Consider the following 27,282-nt stretch of genomic DNA (forward strand, 5'->3'; position numbering starts at 1 on the left):
CAGTCCAACTTCATTCCTGAGGAGGTCAGACACATATTTAGCGCTCATCAGCCTTTTATTGGAAAGTACACAAAAAAAGAAGAAAGGAAACTATGATTACACTCAGTGATGTGACCAAAAGCAAAACAGTCAACTAAACATTTGTGGAGGAAGCTAGTCTTCAATTTTGAGCCAGCCTTTTCTATAATCTATCAGTAGCTCTAGGTAGTACTTCCACTCTGGCTCGCTGTCATAGCTGACCTCGAATATAGTCTTGAGAGGGTTGGTGTGGGCCTCGTGGATACGCAGCACCTCCCCTCTGTACCACACTTCTGATTTGTCATCTTCTTCATACAGATGGCGAATCCTCTTTCCCACCAGGTCTGGGTAGTAGAACCTCATGGCCCTCCGAGCCGTCTGGACAGCTGAACGCAGGACCCATCGCCTCCTGTGTTCGGCGCTGTGGCAGGCAGACAAGTAGGGACAGTATTTGATCTTTAAGAGTGATCTGTGTTTTCTTTTAGAAGAGCTGATGAGGGGTCTTAAGGTGTGAGAGAAGCGTCCTGTTCTCTGCCACCTGTGGGTTACTTTGAGCGTTCTCCTGTGAAGGCCCGTCTCACTGCTAACATCCCCCTCCCCATCATGAGTCTGTGAGAGGGAAGGGTCAGCAAACGTCCCTGAGTCAGAGATTGCTTGGTATTGGGCTTTCTTTCTGTTTAGACCCCCACTAAACATCCTCCTCAGCTTGACAATCACGCCTGAACAATTCTTGGATCTAAGTGGAGATTTTTCTCGAACAGGCTGCAGACTGGAGTGTTCCTCTGTTTCTGTGTCGCTGGGGGATGAAGAAAGCTTGTCAAAATGTAAAGGACACATCCAGGAATTCTCAGAAGTTATGCTTAGTGGAATGAGTGAAGAATCCTGCCCTCCAACAATATGGTCACTCCCTCCATTCTCAGTCCCTTCGGACTGATAGCCACTCCAGTTGTTCACACTAAATGCATTCAGCACGCCTCCACTTACAGTTTCCTCTGTGTCATCTGCCTCTTCCTCATCTGACAAACTGTTGTCCAGAAACATACGCCTTGAACTGCTCTTTATCCTACTTTTTGATCTATTCCTGTTCAAATCTGATTTTGTTTCCTGGTCCTGTAGGTGTCTCAGTAGGTGTGACTCTGAGGGTGAGGCTTGTAAGACAGTGGTGTCTGAAAATACTGGAGTCCTGCAGCTGATGGTCTCCTCATAGCCGTCATCCTTTTCTCTGTCAGCAGAGTCATCCAGATCTAATCCTGTAACACAGGGAACATAGTCATTAGGAGTGGTCAACATGAATACAGAATATGATATATTTATATAAAGATTAAGTTAAGTTGTTGACAAACTGGGGAAGTTAGGGTTGTTGAAATTCATTTAGTGATCAGGGAAACATTAGTTGACATTCAAGATTTGTGAAGAATGTGGAACATCCACATTGTGAGGATTCCCTAAAAAGCAAGCTAACATCCACCATGACAAATGGTTATATTAATATTAGCAGACCTGGTGATTAGACAGCATGATCCCCCACCATGAAACACTTTCAGTAGAGACAGAATAAAAGGTAAACCAGGCTGGGAAAAAGTCAGCTGCAATAATGGGTGCTATCAGATAAAACAGCGGTACGGCATTAGTAAGAAATGTTCATACACCAAACCAAGTGAACTGCTAATAATGTCAGCAGTGAATGAAAACTCAATTAAGCCAAATTCAGTTAGCAAACGCATGTACCAAGGACACAAAGTAAAAAGGTAATTTAAGTATTCAAGTGTATTTTAGATTTTTCTTATTAAATCCCATGAAAAGACTAAAACCCAACAATGAATTTATCTTTGCAACCAAAGTCATAGACCTTCCTTGATGTCCAAAACCTATTTAAAAACAGACAAATGAGCCACTGCACAGGGGGACGTGCGACTTCCTTATGATTAGCATTGGCACTGTAGTTCCAAACAAATGCACTATTTATTTCTGTTTGAATGACATTTCCATAAGCACCGAGCTTCTTTTTAAAAGCAGGAAACTATAAATTTGTGACTGATGGTTTCAGACTAAATGGGCTTGTGGCTGAGAGCCGCAGACAGGCTGCATAAGTCAAAGTATTGAAAGACAGAGACACATATTGTTGGTGTTGGTCTTTTCATAGAATTTCTAGACAATAACAAAACTAGAATATCACCAGCTTTATCTTTAAAATTAAGTTTTACACCCATTGTTTAGTCTCACTTCCCTCTATGACAGCAGGTTTTTGAGGTAACTAGTCAGTTAAAAGATCACCATCCTCATCTTTTCAAAGCCCCCCCATGTCACTTCCTTCCTTCTGTTGGCAATGTGATCCAACGGCCTGCCTCATGATCTTTAAGGTCCAACAATACATTCTAACAAAATCATGAAATAGAGTTTCCTTTTTCCAACAGCTCAGCACCCTTCCCTCCACCCACCATAACAAGTGTAATGCAATCATGCAACTTCTTGTGATTAGTAACTGAAAGTTAGCAGAAAGGTTTCCTGCTTTCTAAAGCAGAGAGTAAGACTGAAAAATTAAACAAACAAAAAAAACAATATACCTGGACTCTCTTTTGGGCATCAGGTGAGGTTGATTCTGTAAAAAATAAATGGATTTTATATTGAATATCTATTGTTTATTGTGATATTGTTTTCCTTACAAAAAGGGCCAATAATGCAGGAAATGTGATTGCTTAAAAAATACCGCTTGAGGGAAAATCATGATACAGTTAACAGTCAAAATATGATGCTTTATAATAAAGTCCAGTGAAATTAATACACTATCTACCCAATGGGGACTTCCAGAAATATGCAAGGAAAGGCAGAAGGTACTGTTGAGTGGCAGTTATGTACACATCACATGGTCAAATGATCAAACTAGAGGCATGTTCTTTCTAAGTATTGGAACCAAAATGTTGCTGAGCTATCTGAAACAGAATCAAATAAACAATCTCAGTCCGTTTTATGTTCCATCACAAATAACCTCTAAACCTTAACTATTACAAGCCATTTCATACTTTCACTCATGCCTGACCAATAAACTGTACTTAACGTATTGCGATATTCATTACTGGAAAAATCATGTGTGTAATATTTAAGAGGAATCTTATTTAGTAATAGTTATTGTGTTATTGTGTTATTGTGTGTGTGTGTGTGTGTGTGTGTGTGTGTGTGTGTGTGTGTGTGTGTGTGTGTGTGTGTGTGTGTGTGTGTGTGTGTGTGTGTGTGTGTGTGTGTGTGTGTGTGTGTGTGTGTGTGTGTGTGTGTGTGTGTGTGTGTGTGTGTGTGTGTGTGTGTGTGTGTGTGTGTGTGTGTGTGTGTGTGTGTGTGTGTGTGTGTGTGTGTGTGTGTGTGTGTGTGTGTGTGTGTGTGTGTGTGTGTGTGTGTCCCTACCATAAATGTCCATTATTCATTAATTTCCTGTGTCCATCAAAATAATTTATACTTGTGTATAAACTTGTGTAGGCCAGATAAGTAGTCCAGCCTTTTCCCATGAAGGGTAATTAACAGAGTTGCTTACTGCAACACCTCTAATTTGTCTGGCTTGATGATACCAAAAATAGACAAAATACCGTTCGTTTGGAAAACTGAGGGAATAAGGACTAAATAAAATGTCTGTAATCGACATTACATCACCACAAAACACATTTTCTTCATTTCTTTGCTAGAAACATTTTCACATAACATAATTTCAGTAACTCTGATGTGAAGATGTACTCACCCAGATGTTTGCAGACACAAGCGTGATACAAAAGGTTGACCACGTCAGCGTAGATGTCAGGCAGGTGTTTGAGGGACATTAGTCTCCTGAGCCTGGAGGAACAAGCTCGTTTATGGAGCTGGATGAGGATCTTTTCTTCAGAGAGCGTGGTGGGCCGCAGCTCCACCCTGTGCTCCTGCAGGACCTGGTCGATGAAGCTGCCCTGAACCATCGGAAACAGCAGCTCTTTCAACACCAGCATTGGGAGGAACACTGCCCCCGTCCGCATGACGTGTGGAAAAGGACAGCGCTCTTGGGCTGTGTACTCTCTCAACCTCTCCAGGACACGATTGAGTGCTGAATGCATCTCCTCATTGAGCCACAACTCTCTGGCTTTTACCCCCAACAAACAGGAGACTTTCTGGACTTTGGTTGCCGGTTCAGTCAGTTTCAACAGAGACAACCAGGTTCTTAGCTTCTGCTCTGAAGAGGCCAACACAAAGTTGGATACTAGCTTGCAGAGGGAATGGTGTAACTCAAGGAAGTGCGTGCGGACTGGGTTTTGGAGCTCTGCTTTTGGTATGAATTCAGTTTTAGACTGTGCAGGTGGCCTTTCTGGGTGTGGAGCAGGGCAATAATGATTACTATCAAGGCGAATTATTTTGTAGGTTGGAAGTTTTAGACACTCTGGAGGAATGTTTTTGAAATCCAGTTTGCATTCAGACGGTTGAGGTGGAGTAATGGACTTGGGTAGCACTGGTTCGTGGAGTCTGCATGAATCAGCCTGAGAAGATGGTCTCATCTGTGAGGTCAGTTCAACAGGTTTGGACTCATGTGAACCCTCATTTTTGAATGAAGGTTTGCTTTCAAGTTCATCGGGTTCACATTTCTCTATCACCAGCATGGGCCCACTGTTGGATGAAATCGTCTCTTCAGGCTCTTTTTTGATTATTACTTTGCTGCAGTTTCTCTGACTAACTGGAGTCTCCACAGAGTCCTCTGTGTCTGATGGATCTACATTTTCCACTTTAATATTTTTGAGTCCAAAGATTGCTACAACAGGCTTCTCTGTTGGAATATCTGCACAGACTTTTTTGGAAACCAGACAGACAGGCTGCTGTTCATCTCCATCTGGCCTTTTTGCTTTGATGTCGGGCTTGCTATTGACTTCACGGTGCTTAGAAGTCTGAGCGCTTCTCTGGGGTACTCTGCCTGGAAATAACACTCCAGAGGCCTGCAGGTATGCCTGGTAAGGTGCCAGACTGAAGACACTGTCAATAACTGGCATAGGAGGAGAGTCTGTTTTATTTCCTACTTCTACAGACTCCATTTCCACCCTTTGTCGTTTCTTAAGGAGTTCCACTTTACATACATCCCTGTCCTCTTCTTTTATTTGGATGGGAGAAGAGGAGTGAGAAATACTTCTCTTCAGGCACCCTTTAAGAACAGAAGTACCTGAACTGGACACAGGGCCATTGTATTGATTTCCTGGAGCAACAGCTGTAGAATAAATAATTTGTCGGACATTTGCGCTATTAGATACAGCTGTGTAGATTCGACCTGGTGACTGGGGCATCCATGCCACTGGAGAAACATGAAGGCTTTTTGCCTGTTTCGGGCTCATAACCTGGGCTTCATGGGAAGAATGGTCCAAGATTCTGTCTTTGTTCAAGTCAGATGGTGGAAAGACAGGTTGGTCTATGTGCAGGCGCATGCTGGGTGGTGAGATGCCAGATTGAGTTACACGTCTGGTAGGACTGGTTTGGTCCACACAGCGAAATGATGAGTTGGTTTGGGATTGATCAACATGCAAGCTAGCATCGGGTTTGTCCTTATGTAGGTTGGCTGCATAAGCCAGGGGGTGCTCCGTGTATTGGCTGAATGGGGAAACATTTAAAGGATTGGAGTGCAAGCTAGGCGTTGGACGTTGCCTTTTTAGGGGTGCTCTGATTTGGCTTGCATTTAAATGAAATCTGGGGACATAACATGGATAGTCAAAGCCCTGCATCAAGGCCTGATTTGACAGTGCTTCAGGGCTTGGCAAAGGAATTTCATTATGAAGCGACTGGGGCACTATATAATGCTCCCGGGGATTTGAGATGTGTTTGAGAATAACAGGGACATCTTCTCTCTGCTTGCACCGTGTCCTGTTTTCTATCTCCACCTTTGCATGGGAGTAGTAAAACATTGGGTGCTGTGTTAGCTGGCCATATTTGGACATGGGAGAATGTTCCCGATAAACCTCTGAGGTCATATGCTCATATGTGGGATGGGAGGGGTAGAAACTAGGGTAGCCTCTCGGGGAAGTCTGTAAACGCTGGCTCTGCTCACTCAGAGAACCATAAAGTGTGTGAGTCGGTGTGCAGGGGTAACTGCTATAGTTTGGGTCAATCATAGCAGGAAAAGTCCTTGTTCTATCTGGGCTGTACGAATCCACAGTCCTCTTCAGTGGTTCTGCACTGGGCTCAAACTGTACACCTCTCTGATGCAGCAGTGTGTCTTGTGCTTTCCTCTGAATGGGCGGTCTTTCAGTGTAGTGAGCATCAGTTTTCATGCAATCCTGCTCATATACAGTGTGCGGTATTCTAGGAGAGCCATGTTCCATACTGTATCGATGTCCAATCACACAACCCAGTTCATTACAGCAGGGGTTATGCACATAAAGTGGCTTAGGAATCGCTAAGTAAACAGAGTTTTCAGATAGGGGAGATGGATTCTCACCTCCAGTTTTTTGTTTTCTAACAGCCACTGGCACAGCAGCTGTGGGACTGCTGATCCTAGGACTTTTAGTGTATAATGCAAAGCCCTTTTTTACTGGGGTGTGATGCAGAGAGGAAGAATGAGAATGGCCTTCTTCTGAATAATTGCTGTCTTGCCTGTACATGATGTGGTTTTGTCCTTCCATGCCAGAGAGGTGACTCACAGGACTTCTGCCATCCAGCAGAGCGGTCTTTGAGTTGCTCCAAGGAAGAGAGAATCTAGCTCCGTCCCTTCCTCTAGGATCATACGTGAAGTAGGCCCCGCCGTACTGCAACATCGGCTTACCCACGAAACCAGACATATTCTGTGGTTTTGACAGTCCTGCGGATGGTACGATCCTGTCGAATGGTGTGCATCGACTGGCTGCTCATCCTGTAGTAACTTTGTTGTGATGGTGCAGTGATATAGCTCCAGACCTGAGAGTATATATATACATATATATATAGATAGATAAAAAAAACACATTTAGACACACATCATTTTTTAATATTTATGCAAAATTGGTTCAAAGTATCCATCTTTTTAATTAGCTTGAATAAACATCCACCTCAGACATCAGATAGATCAGCAGAAGCACAAGTCATCATTAGATAACAACTAGCTTAAGGCATTTATCAACCTTGGTAAATCATGTGGCTTATCACATGTAACTTACACCCTTATCAGCCGATACACATAGGTGGAAGCCAAATCCAACAAGCAAAGAAGTCGAGATGTGCGGCTTCACAAGGATGATCCATAACTTAGTGCTTATATAAGGAAAATCAGTGAATCTGTTCCCTGTAGATGGCTAATGTGAAAGTTTCCACATGTAACCACATGATGTTCCCTACATCATACTGGTTATAGTGGTGATATAATATCCATGTGTGATTGAAAGCAGTATTCACAAGACTACAAGACGGGACTGAATGACTGTCATACTGTATTTGAGTCATTAAATGTTTTATGGTTTTCAGATGTAAGACTGTGTGATCACTGTCACATTAAAAAGCTTCAAGTCACCTTTCGTCTTCAAGCCACTTCTCGTCTTATGTCTTATGTTAATGTGTGGGACTGTGTGTTTCTATTCTTCTATTCGGCATTTTCTTACCACAAACCCAGTTCCTTTTTCAAAGGTTTCACTCATATAGGGCCTCATATAGCCATTTCAGTTAATCTGCAGGTTATTTTGTCGACTGCTTAATGCCAGTATACAAGGTGATAATAAACTTTATTTGTAGAGAACTTTATTTCATACAAAATGCAGCTCAAAGTGCTTTACATAAATGATGAGGACAAGTGATGTCGTCAAATCTCTTGTTTTGTCTAACCAACCATCCAAAGCCTATACATATTCAATTAAATATAATGTGACAAAAAAATAGCAGCACATCGTCACATTCGAGCAGCTGGGTCCAATTTATGTGGTACTTTAATGAGATGTTGAACTAATAGCAATTGTGGTGTGCATACCACAATTGCTTTTACTCAGTGCCTTCAAAACATTTGGGTGAACGCTGCTCTGCTTCTCATAATATGGACACATTGTCTCAAGTGTATACGTATGGCAATATGCACTATAAATAAAATTGACTCTACACTATGATCCAAGTGGCGTAAGAAACATGAAATGTCAGAAAACTAAATTTTACAGTGACATCTTTAAATACATTTTTGTTTCTGACTTACGATCCGTTATCAACATCGTCTAATTAATCAACATATTATTTCAAACCTCAATTTTATACATATACAATAATTAATAATATCTTAACATCTAACGGAAATTACAACATCAGTGAAAATAAACCAGTGAAAGCCCAGATTCCCTTGCTTTTACTTTTAAATCACAATATTTATACATTCAACTTCTAATGCTGGCTTTTCCAACAGGCACTTGAAGGCAGCACGATGCAACTGTCAGATTGGCGTGGGAGAAGGAAAGATGACCTCATCACGTGATGAACTCATAAATCTGCCACACAAATATCAGCATGAACAGGATAAGAGGGGGGTTTCTTAAGGTTTTGTCATCTGCTCTCCACTACTAGACAATCATTTCTACCCCTAAAACTAACAGATCATAGTGCAAAACATATGCTGTTTTGACAGGCAGCCAAATACAGATCACAAGACCTGCCAATATCTGAGCCAGTGGAAGACATATGGCATTAAAAAATGAAATGGTGTTAACGATAATAATAATAATATCTGTGTACCAGATCCAGGCTCATACTGCACACAGCCACGTAGTGCTAGTAGATGTTATCAGTTCATCCTGTTGACACCTTTTCAGAAAAGTGCATGCAGAGCGATGGCTTATCTGCATATAAACAGAAGAAATGTGGTTTATATGCATGGAGGAAACAGTTTTCGACTGACTGAAAGCCGCACTGTGAAGTGTAGGCTGTGTGTGTGCGTGTGTGTGTGTGTGTGTGTGTGTGTGTGTGTGTGTGTCTGTGTGTCTGTAGGGCAAAGGGTGATGGAGATTGAGACTTCCGAAAGCAAACCGTCCAAACGGTCAAGCGGATCCTCAAACCACGTGGGAAAAGAATGAGTCGGCAAAAAAAAAAGATCCCTTCATTATGTCTAAAAGTTATAAATGTATCTGATGAGTAATATAAAGACGGGCTAAGTGTCAGCAAGTCCACGTGACATGGAAGTAAAAAAAAGTTTCTTTCCGTCTCAAAGTTAAAAAAAACGGAACCTAAACTCTCAGAAAAACGCGCCCTGGCAGTTTTTTATTTGATTTTTTTTGTATCTCATCAGATGTAAAAGCCTACATGAGAACACAAGAGCGTGTTGTCCTGCCAGCATGACCAGCCTAACAGGACGCAAATAATATGAAAATAATAGACGCGCAAGAGCACGATCACAGTGCGAGTGATTTCCATACAGGCTGCGAAAGCGTCGTTAACCACGGTAAAAAACTAAAAACCACACTGTGGGCAACGAAAACATTGTTTCCAAACACTTGCGATGTTTTGGCTACATGGAATAGTTTCACAATCTATTTATGCTTTGTTGAAAGTTACACTCTCTCTGCACTCATGTGCACTCTCTCTGCACTCATGTGTGTTAGTCAAACACGATTTGTTTGGATCATAAATCCGCCATTAATTTAGACATTTGAAGATTGAGCAGTAATTTCGTTTTTTCTTACCTCGCCGCTGCAATAAATGACTTCCACAAAGACTCCATGAAACACAACTTCTGAGAAAGGAGGAGGGGAGGGGGGTCTCTGTTTTGTTAGTGGACCGGGTCAGTCCGCCGGACGCGCCAAAATCCCACGAAGTGAAGTGGAGGCCTATCGGAAGGTTTTGGAGCGACTCCCCCCGAAGTCCACGCGGCTTTTGGAGAAGTTAACAAACTGGAGAAAAGACAAAAGGGAGGAGGATGGTGTTTGATCAATAGGCGGAGTCACACCCTCTCCGTCTATCCACGGCTGGTTTTCTACACGTTTTCCCGCTTGTCACTTTTTATTGGACGAATCTGTCCAGCTGTCAGCTCCTTGTTGATGCCACCTAGAGTGAACTTTAGGGTTTATTCAATAATTGACAGATAACACAAGTGTGCTATTGGTCTGGTGTATCACTCCTTTGCTGTTCCCAAACCAGAGCTTGATATATACTCTTCAGGGAACTCCAGGGGGGGTCACCAAACATAAGAACTAATCTGATTCAATCATCCTTTGACTACATGGAAATTAACACAAGTAAGCTTGCATTGTAACATTGCTACTGTCCATCTTTTTATTTATTTGTATTTGTTGCTTAGTCACATAGCTATAAAAAACGAGTTTGGGTACCCCTGACATATATTAAGTTATCCCACTGCACATTTACAACTTAAGTGAACTAGACTCCTTATATAACATCCATGGGTAGATTCACTCTAATACTTCTACATTTAATTATGAATAAGGCACAAGAAAAGTCAAAGATTTGAAGTAGGCTACATTTTTATACTGATGAACAGAAAATACATTTAATGATATAGTTGCAGCATATTGAAGCATTCCCCTTAAAGAAAACACCATGGTTAGGTTTGTGTGTGTGTGTTTGTGTGTGTGTGTGTGTGTGTGTGTTTCTTTTAAAGATGTAATCTGTGGCGCAAGGCCCTGTAGCACAGAATCCCCATTTGTTGACCTGATCCTATGCAGACGAGTTAATGGTTGACTTTGGTTGACCAAAGTTAAAAATCAGGTCGGCCATTACCTCAGACAGACTGATTCACCTCTTGCGATTGATCATGTCCCGTGAGCCTTGACATACACAAGATTAATGTACGAGATTAATGTATGTTTAGCAGCAGATCATTACAGGCAATCACACATTACTGTCAACCTAAATTCTTCCACTTCCTTGATTCACCCTCTGAGTGAGTTCATTCCTTGTTGCACTTGCATCATACAGTCCCTCCTCACTTGTGCGTTGGAGGCTAATTTGTGTGTCCAGTGGGACTGCCACAGGTTGGTCTAGACAAGTTGGTGGCTTCCATCAGTCCCTGTGGCCTCGCCGGTAAAGAGATGCTCGTCAGGGGGGGTTTGACTGAGGAGGGAAGACAGCAGCTTTTCCCCTACGGAGCGCTTTCACATCTCCCCTATTTCCAGTTACCATGGCATTACAGCTTAAGGCTAACAACACAAAGCCTTAAGGGGCTACAGTGTGCCATATGGATACAGCAACATAAAACATACACAAAAGGCATTGAACACATACAGTGCCTTTGTTTTGTTTTTTCAGAAAAGGGACAGAAATTCTCAAACACCCAAAATGAGGCAATCACCAGCAGAAGCCCCCCCCCCCCCTTTTTTTTTTTTTGCTGGTGATTAAGTTAGTGAATGATTTTACAGAATGATTGATTTGTTTACTTTCTTTGGAGGTGATCTGCTGCCGCCTATTTCCTGATCTGACTAATATTTACTGTTGTTGTAGTCTTTCTGTCTCTTTGAGGGTTATTTCCCTCAGTGAAACTTCCTGCTGTTACTGTAAATATATAATAAATACACGACTGAGGGAAGAGCACCGGCACAGATTAAAGTAAAATAGCTTGCCAGTTGGTTTTGTTCCGTGTGAGACAAGATTTACCTTTCACACAGCCAGATGTTAAACAAAAGTATCAATGTTTTACAGGACTTTTGTGTGTAACATACAGTGCAATATGTATATCAAGTACACATAATACATATATATAAAGTACATTACGTCAAATGTTGTGCAAGACAAACGGAATTATGTCTATTCTACTTGTGTGTTTACCACTTTTAAAGTCTGATCTGCTGGTCAATCAGATGAGTTGTGGTAACTTAGCCAGGGAATAGAGCGGGTGATCTCCCGGGATGGAGTTTCTGATGAAACACTTGTGAACATACCCAGGGGCCATAAACCGTTAAGACTGATCGAGTTGCAGGAGACACATGAGACACTGGCACGCTGTGGAGATAGGTGTGGCTATACTATGTCAGACAGTATCATCTGTAAAGCATGTTCCATGTTTGTACAGTACAGACTATACATATGAAAAGTATGTGTTGTGCAATGCGGTCGGCGTTCTGAAGTCTGTCCTTTTTTATGACTTGCTGCTTGTAGTGGCCAATTTCAGTCTACATCACAAGAGGGCAGGAAGCAGTGACCTGCAGCTGAGTAAATGAAACTCTGTCTGACCTCAGTGCAACTGTGCTATATCCATGACTGTGTCAATATGATGCTTTAATGATCTTTGCTGAACTAATGAGGTAGGAAGAGGATTTCTATGGGTCTGTTGTACAGGGATGCATACGCTATAACCAACTCACTGTAGATGCATACAATACAATCATTTCATTATAGATGAGGTCTCTAAAGATGGAATATGATTTCTACCACACTCTTGAAACCTTAATGGGAAGTACATGGTTTTAGGGTCACTGTGGTCTTGTTATGTAGAGAGAGTATAATCCACCTCATTGACGGTGAGGTCTTGAATGATTGGATATGCTACATTAGAATGACGAGTCTTAATAAAAGACACACAGCAAATTTGGAAGTGTTAATTAAACTCCATAGGAGTTAAATTCAACACTTTCAAAGTGTCTATATTGGTCCACTCTAGATTGAGTTAAAACCACTCTTTTGAAAGTGTTAAACAGTTGGAACAACACTCTCAATGGTTAAAATTTAACACACATCAGTGTGTTTTTTTAATCCAAACGTGTATACTCACGTTAAGCAAATTATGGATATTCATCAACACTCTTGTGCAAAAGGAACATTAATGCACCCATCAAAACATAGCATACAACATTCATGCTAGCCATAACATTAGACTTTGTCATGATCACAGTCTATGGTCACGGTGCAGACGGGACTCTGTGAGACTTATTAGCGACACATATAAAATAGCCTACTACTGCATGAAAAGTATTGTTAAATGGACATGCTGCGTTTCTTACACAAAGATACTCGGTTGAGTCAAATGAACAAAAATAAAGTTACGTCACAGATACGTTGAAATTCTTGGAGCAACTCTGTTAAGTGAGTTGCTTAGATTTAACTCACTGGATTAACACCAACCCTTTTGAGGAACTAACTCTCAGATAGTTGAATTAGACTGAACAAATGTTGAATTGACACTGTTTTTAACAAACAACACCAACACTGGAAATCTAACACTTTTGATTTTGCTGTACACTTTATTTGTTTATTGCTATGAGTAGACAAAGACTACTGTATATAAGTGACTGTTAACTCTGTACTCATTTTCAATCCAATGCGGGTTCTATGTGACTGTATTTGTTTGTCCCTTTTGCAAAAGCTCTAATAAACCAGACAAAGACAAGGTTGTGTCTGTATCATCTGTATTTGTTCAGGTCTCCACCATACTACTCAGGTAATGCATATGCATATTTCATTTCTATTCATACCAATGCAACTTTCTATTCATACCAATGCAACCCTCCATCTACAATTAACAAATCCTCTAATGCAACACTTAATGCTATAAAAATACTTCTTCCCTCTGCTTTTTTGAATATGTAAATGAATTGAATTAAAGTCCATGTTGTTTATTGCTTAAATTATTTTTGTATGTATTTGTTTCTGTCTTCAATGATCGATAATTTTGCTTTTTATTTTTTATATTTCTCAATTTACATATTCAAAGTAAACATTTCAAACAATGGTTTAACTGGAGTTATTATTTAACGTACATGAGTCTATCACATTTGAGTAATTACTAATTTTCTATTTTGCTCAATATTTTGCCTTTTCGTATGTTGAAATAGTAAATAAATGACTTAATTGATTAATTCATTGTTTTGTACTTCTTTGCATTTAACTCTTGATAAAAAAAAAAAAAGCATGAAAGGCATGCTCAGTAGGATACCTGACTATTTCAGTCCCACTGCTGCTGTTAAAGCTTTAAGACTACTTCACATCTCTCCTGTCATGTTAACATTGCAACTTCAGTACGCAGTCCAGTAACTACTTTACCTTGTCCCCACTCTACACACTGGCAGAAGTAGTTTCAGTTATGATGCACCATTTCAATGAAATGAACAGCAGACTAGTTTCTGGTGCAGTTTGTTCGAGTTGTTCTTGCACGCTGGTTGTGTGACTGTTGAACCATGAAGGTTCTCAGGTCTATACAATTATCTAAAATTATTAAATAAAGTGACTTACATCAGAAGGTATTGCAAGCCTATTTGGATGGATTTAAAAATATGATTCACTAAGGTGAACAAGTGATTAGTGACAGTGAAGATTGAAGGCAGTGTAGGGATTGTGGTGGTATGCTGCAGGATCAGTCTCTTGTCTATGTTTTTACAGTAGTGTTTATATTAAAATGCTTGGTATTCAGTTTTGTCCTGCATGTATTTTCACGTGACAAAACAAAGACTTTTGATAGACCTGAGACTTATCACACTTTTGGGAGATTGTTCAGCGAGTTCTTGAAGTAGACATCTTTTATTAAACAGGTTGTTGAAGTGGTAGTAGAGAAAAGTAGAATGTTTAGTCTTGAAAGTACAGTTTTGAGTAACATTTCACATTGTTTCTAACTGCAGCCTATCTGTAGCTTTTTTGTTTGTTTAATTTGTCCATACTTGTGAGAACATATTGTTACTCCCATTAGGTACACCTGCAGGCCAACACTCCTCCACAGAGCTGTCAAGGTGTCAGTGTCACTCCCTTCGTTGGTGGGGCTGATGTAATGCTCCTTTGGCATCATTAACAGAATCTGTAAGCAGCCAATAGCAGAAGGACAAGTTATGGTTCAGGTAAGGATAGTTTTTTCTGGAGAGCCATTCACATGGCGCCATGTGCTGCAACCTCGACAGCACAACAGTATCAATGCCCCCGGTGATTTGCAAATCAAATTTGCCATGCCTCCCTTGAATAAGGACATAAACTAAGATAAAATATGACTACCGGTATCTGAAGATAATAGGCAAATAAAACATTAGCAGCACACATGTAAAGCAAGGGGTGACTCTCTCGGGGAAGAGACATTTCAATGTGTTGGCAATGAGGGCATGTTTACAGTTTGATGACAAAGTAATACAATCGATGATTCACCGGTGATGCACGTGACTTCAAGAGTGCTGTAGAACAATAAAATGTATAAAGAAGAAGAATTAAAGAATCAACTTTCTACACACAGTGCTGATGCACGTAGATTTTGTTTGTGTATCTGAATCTGTTTTCCAACTGTTTTATGTCTGGCAATGTTTGAGTATTTATATTGTTTAGTACTACTTGTCCAACATAATAATATAGCAGGGAAGACATACCTCCAAGATCTCCACCGACAAGGTTGAGTTCCTTTCAGTTTATTGCAAGTAAGTCACTTGTTACCATCTGCTTCCACTCTCTAATGTAAACAAACCATTGTCTGGGTTTCTCTTGTCTGTCTTCTCTTGACACAATCCAGACTGGTTTGTTTGGAGATGGATGGCTTTCATGATAAACTTGTCTAACACTATGTGTTGTGAACCATGGGTTTCATCACTTTTGACCTTTGCTGCTTAGTCAGGTTAAAAGCACTTTGCAAAATACACCTACCCCTCCTTTGTATATAATCTAAAACATCAAAGCACCAATATTATTATAAGGAACTATTTCAAAAATATCACACAGACATATTGGTTGCAAAAATAAAAGTGTATGTTCACTAAAATAAGACACTACTCGTATCAAATGATCAGTGAGCCTGGGACATCCTCTACTTCAGCTGACACTTTTATGCATCCTGCAGTAAAACCAGTCTGTCAGAGGCCCTTGTGGGAAAAGAGTTTCCGCTGTTTTGTCTCACATAATTAACCCCATAGGAACCACGATAGCTTATATCGGCTCAAATAAGAAGAATGCTGTTCACAATAAAATGTCTGAATAAATAGGTACATGCAGTTAAAGGCATTTTATTGCATTGTTACCAGTTTGCTGAAGTACACCTCTGTTGTTTTAAGCAGTGAACATTTGAATTCTCTACAAATGACAAATGGTGACGTGTCTCAAGCTCTTCAACTTTGCTCTTCTTGTTTTATCCGTTTTGTCACTTTACCTTGATATACTTTTAGTGTTTCACAACCTCTTACACCTCTGTATACATAGCTTCTAGAGGTCCTATATATGGTTCTTTATTCCCATTCAGTTGTATTAATTTGCAATACTGTCTACACAATTTATATAACTTAATATATATTCTATAAATATATTTTAGCCCTATATCTTGCACTATTTCTTTTGTTTTAGATTTTACTTTTTTTGGTATGATTTTCTTAAAAGCTTAATGTGGATGAAACCTAATCTCTCACACATTTTCCACATTTTGTGATGTATTTTGCTATTAATAAAAATCTAGAAAATAAAACATTCACAAACATGGTTGAAAGTCTTATTAGCAAACATTGTTTAATCCAGGTTTCTTTCACTTTAGACAGACAGTGTTTTTCCATTTCTGGAAGTAGGTGATGTCCACTGTGACACAGTGGTGTGTCACAGTTGACATCACCTACTTTTTTAGGAAGGTAGACTATTTGACCCTAATTAGTATGTATACAGTAATTTGACATAACACAATGATATGCCCATACCACCTGAAATCAGTCTCAGACAAAAAACTGTCAACGCATTAACTGTCCCCCCCCCCCCCCCCAACTACTCCTCGTAAGCTTGATGACGTGTCACTAATGAACGGCTGCAACAGAAACATGCTATCACACATTTCAATGTAATTTTGAGATGAATATGTCTCTGCAGAAAAATGGAGGGGTTTAAATTGCAAGATCAGCTGATAGGTGGTCTCTTTCCAACAACACAACAACACGTCAACAACACAATCATGTTACGATTGAATAGATGATACTTGTAAATGCAACAAAACTATATGACTAAACTAAGTCATAATGCTTATTTCCTATTTGTTTTATTGGGTCAGCTGAATGTATGATAAAATGTCACGTGCATGTTTTCTGATCATCTGGTTTCTGAAGATACTGTTTGACGACCGTGACAATGGTCAATACCTCTGCCATGGCCCCTTTACCTGCAACAAAGTAGAGAATTACAAAGTTATACGAGCACCTTCTGTAGAGAAGGACAAATTAGCAGTCAGAGGCCTGGAAGCAACGATACGAAGAAGACACATACACATGGTCTCATGCACATTCTCGAGACTCCCAAAAACATTTTAATACACATATACTCTTGCAAACTCCCAGTGTTTGCATATCTTAATCTCTTATCTGACACAGCCCTATCAGAGAGCTGTTGTGTGCAGAGACGGATCTTATGACGTTGATGTAACCTTAATGCTTCCTGCTGCAACTGCTTAAAGTAAATGTTTTTCAGAACAGATATCTATTAGTCTATGGCTCTGACGGTGAAGCTTCCGCAGAAAAATTTAACTTTATTGTCCATGTTGGAATAACTGTGCATAAAGTAATCTCATATTTACTCAAATTGCCTTTACATATAATTTAACCTTACTTGGTGTGTGTGTGAACAGCTCATTTGTGTAGAGTTGTTTTACAGGTAGAAGAAATCAGATAAGCACGACTGCTGTTGAGTCCCCAAAAGAGGTATCTGTGCAAACACAGACACTGCTTATCTGATTAAAGACAGGACGTGTTTTAAGGACCAGCAACATGTGCCCCCTCTTCCTTAGAGTTGTAAACTCATAAAGATAATGAATTGTTTATATGTGACAAGTTGCAGTTGTGTGCCCCCTCACCTTTAGAGCTATAACTCATATTGTAACTAGGAACCACCGAAAGGAAATAAAAAGAAAGGGCTCGGCAGAGTGTGCTTCAGAGCGATAGGAGATTGTAACTGAACGCATCTCTGTCCGTTCTCCTTGCAAGTAAAATATATAACTCTTGTCTTTCTCTCTTTTGTTAAGTTTTGGATGTTTTAGGTTGCTTGAACCTGACAGTCCACCAAACAAACATCCAAATCTTCATTTGTACATTTTGACCACTTTTGTTGGATCAATATGACAGTATCTCAAAGTGATGTGTGCATGTCTTTCTGTATGATTTATACTGTGTATAAAATACTGTTTTTCTTCAACAGCTTCCACATTTAGAGTTTTAGTTTGTGTGAGTACAAAAAAGTCAGCAGATTAGCATATTGTCTTGTTTTACACTGAACCATACATACTGTATTCAAGTTGCAAGACACATGATAGAGAAAGAGGTTGACAAAGCCAAGGAGTTAAAGAAGCACATAACAATGTGCAGCCTGTTGATATCCTTGAAGAACCACTTGTACAGAAATGTATTCTCCCCCAAAGCAATATTCTTGACAACAGTTTATCCTCTACTGTACCTTCCTTGCATTCCAGTCAGTGCATGACTGAGTTGTTTCCCAGCCTACCCCTTGGGCCAATCTCATTTCACTTTGTTGGAAACCGATAAAAACCATTGCTGAATATTTGCTGAAGCAGGATGATTATAGAAGATAATTATTAGGGCTGATACTCCTCTTGGAATATATCCAAATACAAATGTGCAATAAAAAGCTACTCTTTAATTTGAACTATCTTCTAATCAAATGCACAAGGTAACTGACAAACTAAAATGTAGAGAAGTTTAATCAATCATAAGATAACAAGGTTTATATATATAACATATAGATATAGCAACTAATGTTAAAGCATGTTATGGTGAGGCTATGTCAAAGCTATAGCTATGCCACATAAAGAATACTGAACAGACAGATAGAACATACTGCCCTAATTCAAACAGGGCAAATGAATGCAAAGAATGGAAGTAATGAATGAGATGACAGAGTGAATTGATAACACATCCTATGCATTAGAATCCCAGCAAACCACATAGCATACTGGTTAGCGAGTGAAAATGTTAACTGCATTGTACTGTAACCCTTGGAACAGGGTTTATGGAAACAGTGTAGGATATAACTTGTGGTACACACAATTGAAAGGTGACTGAAAAGTGTTTCCAAATAAGTAGGGTGGACATTCACAAATTGTCTTACATTTATCTTTATATGAGAGCAACTGAGAACCAGACTGAAAAGCCATATTTCACTGCCCTCGCAGGTTGAAAGTTTAATATGTGGTCAGACTTGTGCTCTGCTGCACCTGAAACCACACAGCAGACATAATAACCCCAGAGAACACTTCTACATCATTGCAGAACGGTGAGAACCCAAACCACAGGAGGAGGATTTTTTTAGTATTAAGTTGACGTGTATATTTTTGATGAAGGCAGAGAAACTTGTCTCTGGAACCTGTTTTTCCACTCCATGGTTGTGCATTTGTCTCACAGCATTAATGTCATATAATGTGTCCTGTACTGCTACACACTACTTGTCAACTCATTTTCAGTACCATTACTAATACATCTGTCTGTTTCTGCTCTGCCTTGCATTTAGTTAATTCTGCTTATTTTACACTTACTGCCCTTGAAGACGTCTTCCGTATCTTTTAAGCGATTCATTATTTCATAATCGGCCAGCATACTTAAAAATAGGTGATAATAAAATCGAAAGGACTATAATACATTTAAAATTTATATAATGGAAGTACTTGATGCTAGAATTAATTAGGTCATTTCTTTTCATTTTTCATGCTGCCCATGGATCATAATGTTTTGGATTAACACAACAGGGTCCTACATTCTGAGATGTCATAAGGCAGACATAAATACTTGTTTTCTGGTATTAATACCCACCTTCATCTCCACATACTAGCTTCTTAACAATACAAGGGATCTCCACATATCCAAACTCTGTGAGCCTGGATACCTGCTGGGCTGTAATGGGATGCTGCCACATAGCTGTATTCATTGCAGGGCAGAAGAGGAGAGGGCGACTGGTATCCCAGGCTCTTACCACACATGTCTGCCAATGACAAGGACTAATCAATTGCAAATAATTTCAGAAAAGTAATGGAATAAATTATTATTTGCCATAACATTTTGTAGGTAATCAGATAAGAATGTCATGTTCTCACCAGCAGGTTGTCACATATTCCATTAGCAATCTTCCCAAGAGTGTTGGCATCAAGGGGGGCAATGACAAACAGATCTGCCCAGCGCCTTAGCTCAATGTGCAACACAGGGTCAGATCTCTGGGTCCACAGCTAGAACAGAGACATGCCCTTAGGAACACAACCAACAACATACTCACTTCCCCACTTCCTTTGTGGAATGCATGATATTTTAGGCCAGAGATTTTCAATCTCTTCTGGCTGTGAGGAAAGAATTTGGGGCCCAGAGATCAAGAATTGAACACAAATAATAGACACAAAGTTGACTTCTGCCACTGACCTCAGGTTTAATTCAGCACTGAATGGAGATGGACCAAGACGTTCTCTCAGAGCAAAACAGCACTAATCAATATACTGTATATATATATATATATATATATATATATATATATATATATATATATATATACATATACATATACATATATATATATATATATATATATATATATATATATATATATATATATATATATATATATATATATATATATATATATATATATATATATATATATATATATATTGAGGACCCACATCTGGAAATCATCTACTTTCTGGGGAGTCTCCTTCATGTCATATGTGATTTATTCACATAGGTTACTTTTAGACAACATCACATTCCTTGGGGCCTCCATTATATAGTATTTCAGGTATGACCCATTTCCTTGGGCTTCCCAGTAGATTCAAACCAAATGGGGCTCATATCCAAATGATAGATACAGATAAACATTACTTTAACTATATGACTACATGCATGCAACTGTCATGATGAATGTGCATGAGAAGTGTGTATGTGTCAACATTCTCCTGACCTCAGCAACTTGAAAGATGTCAAGTGATTATAGGATAACTTATGCCACACTTCGATTCACTTAATGGGATTTTGCATGAATGTCAGTTATGATATGTCATATCTGTTTCATTTCAAAATATCAATTTTATAAATCTTACAAAATCCAGTCAGTTTATCGGTGGCACCAAGTTTGAGAAACTCTTCTATAGATCGTCAGTTGATAATGGCTAGGACATTTGACAAGTTCATCGTTACCTCCCACTCATCCTTGTCACTGTAGATTTTTACTGAAACCTCTGCAGGATTATAGAAGTGCTTGGCATGCTCCGTGGTGACTACTCTTACATCGACCTAAAGCAGAAAAAAAAACAGTGACAGTCACATGGATTTTTAAAAGCACATTAGGTATTACTATTGTGCTGAAGAGGACACCTACAAACAGCAAGTAATTGATCTGTATCTCACAGACCATTTGATGGGTCTTACACATTAGTTAGGGTTCAAACCCCTGATAAAAGCAGGTAGGATGAGTTGACTTTGAGGACCTATTGTAATGATGAATCAAGTGTGATTCGTTTCACTCTTTTTTTAGGCAGAAGTGAACCAGCTGAAGTGAGTTTGCTGTTCTTTGTAAAACCATAACCATCTCAATGCTGCTTGTGGCTTTGATTTTGGAAATGTAACATCTTCCTTCTGTTGACCCAGGTAGGGTTTAAACCAACAACTGCCACTTGCGGTGATAATTATACACTATTATCATATTAAGATACATTCATTACTTAGTGTAATTACTAAGTGAGTTTGTTCATGCAAATATTAAGGGTGGTTACACCTCTGAATAATCTCTCAAACCTGTTTAGTATAACGATATACAGCCCTAATGCTGTCTTTACACTGCCGATCAAGATTAGGGAACAAATTATAAATAATTGATTTAGACTGAAATACTGTTATTTTTTATTGTTCAGAATTTGATATAATTTTCTGCTGTGCCTATACCACTGCAGGCATGTTTTAAAAAAAAACAACCAAGACACAGTGAGCAAAATTATGATGATCTCCAGTGTATTTCACACAATTATACAGATACCTCCCTTAAGTGTCACTTAGTCTACGTTTTCACTTCTCTTTGACAGCCTATATGAATGGGTTTCCATTCATATGCAGCCTTTGCTATTTCTGTTTAGTAACTGTAGGCTGGAGTCACTGTTTTTTTATGTAGTTTTAACATTTAAAAGCAAGACTTGATATGCAATTCAGATATCTGTAATCCAATTCTTCCTAATCAAAAAGAACATTTCAGATAGCCACAATGACCTTTACATCACTTTTGCCCTATATGTGTATTGAACTTTCAACTCTAGATATCCACAATTACATTATAGATATCTACAATGAACATTCTGGATATCTGTAATGTAAATATTATTGTAGGAAAAACTCCCGTTTCAGTTCTCTACAATCCAATTGTTACTAGTTATAATTTTAATTTCAGATATCCCAAATTAAAAACCATTCTAGAAATCCATAACACAATAATGACTATCCAAAATACATTCTGATTAGTAAAAACTGCATTACGGATATGTACAACTGTATCACAGATATCCAGATGTTCATTCTAGAAATCTAAAATGTAATTGTGGATATCTAGAATTTAAAGCCCAGTACACATGAATAGCAAAAGTGATGTAATTTGTACTAGTAAGAATGTCTTTGTGCCTATCTTTAATTATCATTCTGACTAGTAAGAATTACATTTTGACTAGGAGAAATGGTATTGATATCTAAAATGTCATTACAGATTGGAGTGTGATTGGATTAAATGTTTAAAACTCTTGCCATAAAGGACTGAAAGTAACATAACACTACAGTTGTTAAGTATAGCGGGACTATAATGACAATGACATTATACTGATGTGTTGTTTTACACAGCTGCAACATCTCCATCTTGCGGTTACAGTGAGTTTATGTGCTCGCTGCCATGTACAGAGAAACAATAATGTGTGTGTGAGGGTGTGGGCATATAGTTGGTGTATAAGGAACCGAGGCAGACAGAAGAAAAAAAACAGCAGAGCAGGCTTTGAATGTAAAAACATGAATCCGAAGCAGCTCACCCCAGGGAGTTCAAGAAGCTGGGAAACCAAAAGAGGAACTTTCAAGGCTGCGACGCTTCCCGTGACGCCAACGAGAATACGAAATGTCCCGCAAGACTTCAACAAATCCGTTTCTAGAGCGGACACATGCTCGTCTGTCTGCATATTAGCATATCACAAAAGAAGGGGTCGGCAGAACTGCTGTGTCGCTCCACTAAACCGCTTTCCACCCAACTGCTTCCGTAAATATTCACCGCCAGCCAATCAGAAGAGAACGCAACCAACGGGCTCTGTCTCCTGCACGAGCACGTCGTTACGTTGACAGATGGCGAGAGCGCGCGTTTGCAGAATATTCTTGATGGAGCTTTTACACGACGGCTAGCATGAAGCGAGGAGACTTCACTCATTGTTCGTGAAGCCTGATATTTGTTTAAAACAGACTCTACTGAAAAACGGAACAATGCCGCTCACACCACTTGTTTACTGGGCTCAACGCCATGAAGATATTTACCTGCGAGTAGAGCTGACAGACGCTCAGGTGAGACAACAAGAGTGTATCTGACAGACAGGACCTGCTGCTGCTGCTCGTGTACTTTTTTAATGCCTCTTAGGATAAATATGAACGTGCAAATGGAGGTGTCGTGTCTTGTAAATGCTACACCGCAGGGTAGCTGCACATTTTGCATACTGGATGGTGGCCTAAATAGATCATTTCAGGTCATAGTTGATATTTGCAACACCTGTTAACACCCGTTATTGTCTTTTAGGTCAAGTTTTTTTCAAGATAAGCTCTGCACGTGTATATATCTGGGCCTTTCTTTTAGAACATGTGCAAATAAAAACATACTATCAGGTTTGTTCGCTCTACACCTACTGAAAATGTGTGTGTGTAGTCAGTTGTAGTTATTTTAAAGTCCTCTGGGCACTCTACCTGACATTATCGCCCCACAGGTGAGGTTATTAATTATGAAAGGACAGGTGTTACCTCGCTCAAAGATGTCACCAAACCTCAGGCTGCAGGAAGCACCCTCTTCGCTGAACTGTGTCATATAGGTTGTTTTTTTATAGAGCTCTGTATACTGCTATACTGTGTATTTGTCTATACAGTAAATAGCAACATGAACAAGAGCGGACTCAGGGTGGAGACTGAGTGTGAAAGGGCTCATTTCCTTAAGTTCCTCAAACAAATTGGTATGGTAATTCAATCTTGATCTTGTCTTTTGAATGTGTTATCATTGTCTCAGTTCAGCTGTGTTGTGCACAGGATGTAATATCATTCTTGAATTCTCACTCTGTATGAGAAAGTATAAGCTCATTATCTGCCTCTGTTTCCTTTCGCAGAATATTGATGTCCATGTACATGAAAAAGTGATTCTGTTTAGAGGTGACACACATTTCATGTTCATCTGACTATCAAAATGTTTTAAGAAGTTCATGAGTTGTAATATTTTTGTGGTATTCTGTGTGTAGCCCAGGGCCATGGTGCAAAAGGGCAAAATGAATACGAGTTCAGTTTGGAGTTTCTTTTGCCAGTAAAGTCAGAGGTAGGTCAACACTTAAAAATCAGTCCTCGACATTTACTGCTCCTTTCTTACGCCTTCTAGTTTTGCTGACTGTGCTCATTAAAGGACTTTCTGTGTCTAGGTGAGCCACAAGTCAACGCAGCGGCAGGTGAATATTACAGTGCGTAAAGCGCAGCGAGGCTGGTGGGAAAGACTGGCGCTTCAGGAGCGCAAACCAGTCTTCCTGGCACCAGACTTTGACCGCTGGCTGGATGAGTCAGATGCTGAGATGGATATCCGGGAAAAGGTGAGATTCAGGTTTTTACAGTGCAACATTTTCATGCATGACAGTTGTATTAAATAACAGACTCAATATTCCCAAACATCTGAGTGTACTGTTCATACCAAAGGCAAACATTAAATACATGTTTTCTTTTTACTTTTAAAAGGAGGCGAAAAGGAACAGGCTGAAGGCTTCAAGGCATAAAGAGGAAGGTGAGTACAAATCTTTCTGGATGCACGTCTTTTTCTTTACAGTTGTTAAAGGTTTTGTTACCAGAAGCATTTGTTGTTTTGGATGGTGGTCTTTTGTTTATTGCCTCACTGTTTTGTTTTTCTTTCATTTTTTTCAGGGTTTGTCAGCCTGAAAACCGCATTTTTGTTTGTATACAACCTGGTACAGTTTCTGGGGTTTTCATGGATCTTTGTCAACATGACCGTGCGGCTCTTTATCTTTGGCCGAGGTGAGGAAATATAAAACTGCTGTGGCTTTTATTTTCTCATTGTTTTTTTTTCCTTCTTCGATCATTTTCTTCTCAAAAACCTGTCTAGACTGGTCATTTACAACACTATTCTCATTTCAGATTCTCTCTACGACACATTTCACACAATATCAGACATGATGTTCTTCTGCCAGATCCTGGCAGCGATAGAGGTCATCAATGCTGCTTTTGGTGTAGTCCGGTCAGGTGTTATTCCAACTCTCATACAGGTATGGGATGCTCATTGGGTTGATGTGCCGACACCCCCATTTAACAGAGTGGCTATACATTTCAAGTGTAAGTATTCATTTTTGTGGCTTTTATTCCAGGTTGTTGGAAGGAATTTTATCCTCTTCATCATTTTTGGCAGTTTGGAAGAAATGCACAATCAGCCAGTTGTGTTCTTTGTTTTCTATCTGTGGAGCGCCATTGAGATTTTTAGGTAAGTATGCATCTGCCTTGTCATTGTTCATGGTGAACAGTCATGTGATTGGGCTTAGTAAAGTCTCAGCAGTCTTCTTTATAAAGCCAATATATTTAAACGACAACAACACTAAAAGGACATAAACTTCTGCTGAATTTTGGATTTTGCGGAAGATGTAGATGTTTAAACAATGACGTAAATATAAGACATACTCTATTAAATGCCAAACATTTGATGGTTCCAGGTTTTCCAATATGAGAATGTGTTGCTTTTCATGGGATTGAATTAAAATAAATTTTATATTTTGGCGTTTGGACTGACTTGGACAAAACAGGGAACTTAATGATGATGATGTCAGTGTGTACTGTAGGGCATACAATAATTAACTGATATTGAAAATTATGGTTATTTGCAGCCCTAGAATGAAAGGTAAAACTGTTGCAGTGTGGCATCGCTGGCATTGACACAACAAGCACACTGCCCTCAAAAGGCCAAAATGCAAATCAACCAAGGTTTGAGGTTAAGGTTTACTAAGCGGCAGATGGGTGCAGCAGTTGGTGTTACAAAATAATCAGCATAACAGCAGGTCATATTGGCTACATTGTTACAAAGATGGGTTGTTATTTACCAGTTAATTAGCAACATGTCTTGTTTCCTCCCTAAAACTAGCATGATGGTCCAATTTCAGGTATCCATTTTACATGCTGGGCTGTTTCGACACAGAGTGGAAAACTCTCACATGGCTGCGGTACACTATCTGGATACCACTGTACCCATTAGGTGTTGTAGCTGAAGGTGAGCTTGTTTACATCTCTCAGAACTAATAATTCACATACAAGTACTAAAATGTAGCTTCATATCCCATGTAGCGGTTGCTGTGATACAATCCATTCCCATCTTTGACAAGACCAAACTCTTAAGCATTCCTCTGCCGAAAGCCGTTGGTACCTCCATCAGCTTCTCTTACTTCCTGTACATCTATCTTGTCCTCATGTTTCTGGGTAAGCCTATAGATAAAACATTAATTATATATATCTTTGAGCATATATGTTCTACTGTCAGTGGCTTTTTTGTTCTGATATCAGATTTTGGTTTCCTGCCCCCTCTTCAGGACTTTTTATCAACTTTCGTCATCTTTACAAGCAGAGGAAGAGGCGTTTCCGTACTAAAAAGAGGAAAGCAAATTGAGATTCAGCACCAACAGCACACCTCAAACACCTTTGCTGCCTGCTTATTTCTGGATAAAATGTTTTAAATGATCCTTATAAACCATGCTGCAGTCAAATCAGGTCTATTTTTGTTATGTTTTTCTTGTCCACAACCTGTTTGCTTACTGAAATAATTTAATTTGTGGTCAACACGAACATCCCACAGATTTTCGATCAGTATTTAATCGATGCATTGACTCTGTCTCATTTACTGATGATTTATTTCTCTTAGATGTTAAGGTTGTATTTTGCATTTTATTGAAGAGCTATGATAAGCCACAGAACTTGATATCTTGTGTGATAGTTTCTTCTCCTTTTAATGTTGGTTGAGTTCTGTATTTTTTTAACCAGTGATACAGCTGCGGTCGTCATTTGCGGTAGAAAGCAACAACATTCAACAAATCCTGTATTTGTTATCATTCCAAATTCCTTTACTGTCCCACAAACCTCAGGGAAAATTAGACTGGTGACTGCTAAAATACAGAGAACCTTTTATGTCCCTCCTGCTCAATAATAGCCTGCTGTGTAGAATTTGTAT

At 39.3% G+C, this 27,282-nt stretch overlaps 3 protein-coding genes across 3 annotated transcripts; 1 reads left to right on the plus strand and 2 right to left on the minus strand.

Annotated features, from left to right (window-relative positions):
* Positions 1–1,131: 1,131 nt before the first annotated feature.
* cUnh15orf39 (chromosome Un C15orf39 homolog) lies at positions 1,132–9,787 on the minus strand. Its single transcript, XM_083917381.1, has 4 exons — positions 9,627–9,787; positions 3,743–6,897; positions 2,583–2,617; positions 1,132–1,268 (listed from the first exon to the last, which is right to left on the minus strand). The coding sequence occupies exons 2-4, from the start codon at positions 6,780–6,782 to the stop codon at positions 1,263–1,265; spliced, it is 3,081 nt and encodes a 1,026-aa protein (XP_083773507.1). The 5' UTR covers positions 6,783–6,897; positions 9,627–9,787; the 3' UTR covers positions 1,132–1,262.
* Positions 9,788–16,477: 6,690 nt separating this feature from the next.
* On the minus strand, positions 16,478–23,078 carry ppcdc (phosphopantothenoylcysteine decarboxylase). The gene is made up of 5 exons (XM_083916513.1): positions 22,871–23,078; positions 21,009–21,104; positions 19,922–20,050; positions 19,641–19,809; positions 16,478–16,987 (listed from the first exon to the last, which is right to left on the minus strand). The coding sequence occupies exons 1-5, from the start codon at positions 23,012–23,014 to the stop codon at positions 16,899–16,901; spliced, it is 627 nt and encodes a 208-aa protein (XP_083772639.1). The 5' UTR covers positions 23,015–23,078; the 3' UTR covers positions 16,478–16,898.
* Positions 23,073–26,779, plus strand: hacd3 (3-hydroxyacyl-CoA dehydratase 3). Its single transcript, XM_083916512.1, has 11 exons — positions 23,073–23,387; positions 24,191–24,233; positions 24,320–24,393; positions 24,494–24,658; positions 24,801–24,846; positions 24,984–25,094; positions 25,215–25,342; positions 25,442–25,554; positions 26,225–26,331; positions 26,406–26,537; positions 26,648–26,779. The coding sequence occupies exons 1-11, from the start codon at positions 23,310–23,312 to the stop codon at positions 26,722–26,724; spliced, it is 1,074 nt and encodes a 357-aa protein (XP_083772638.1). The 5' UTR covers positions 23,073–23,309; the 3' UTR covers positions 26,725–26,779.
* The last annotated feature ends 503 nt before the right edge of the window (positions 26,780–27,282 follow it).

The sequence above is a fragment of the Echiichthys vipera genome, assembly GCF_963691815.1.
Source record: "Echiichthys vipera genome assembly, chromosome: 7".
NCBI lineage: Eukaryota > Metazoa > Chordata > Actinopteri > Perciformes > Trachinidae > Echiichthys > Echiichthys vipera.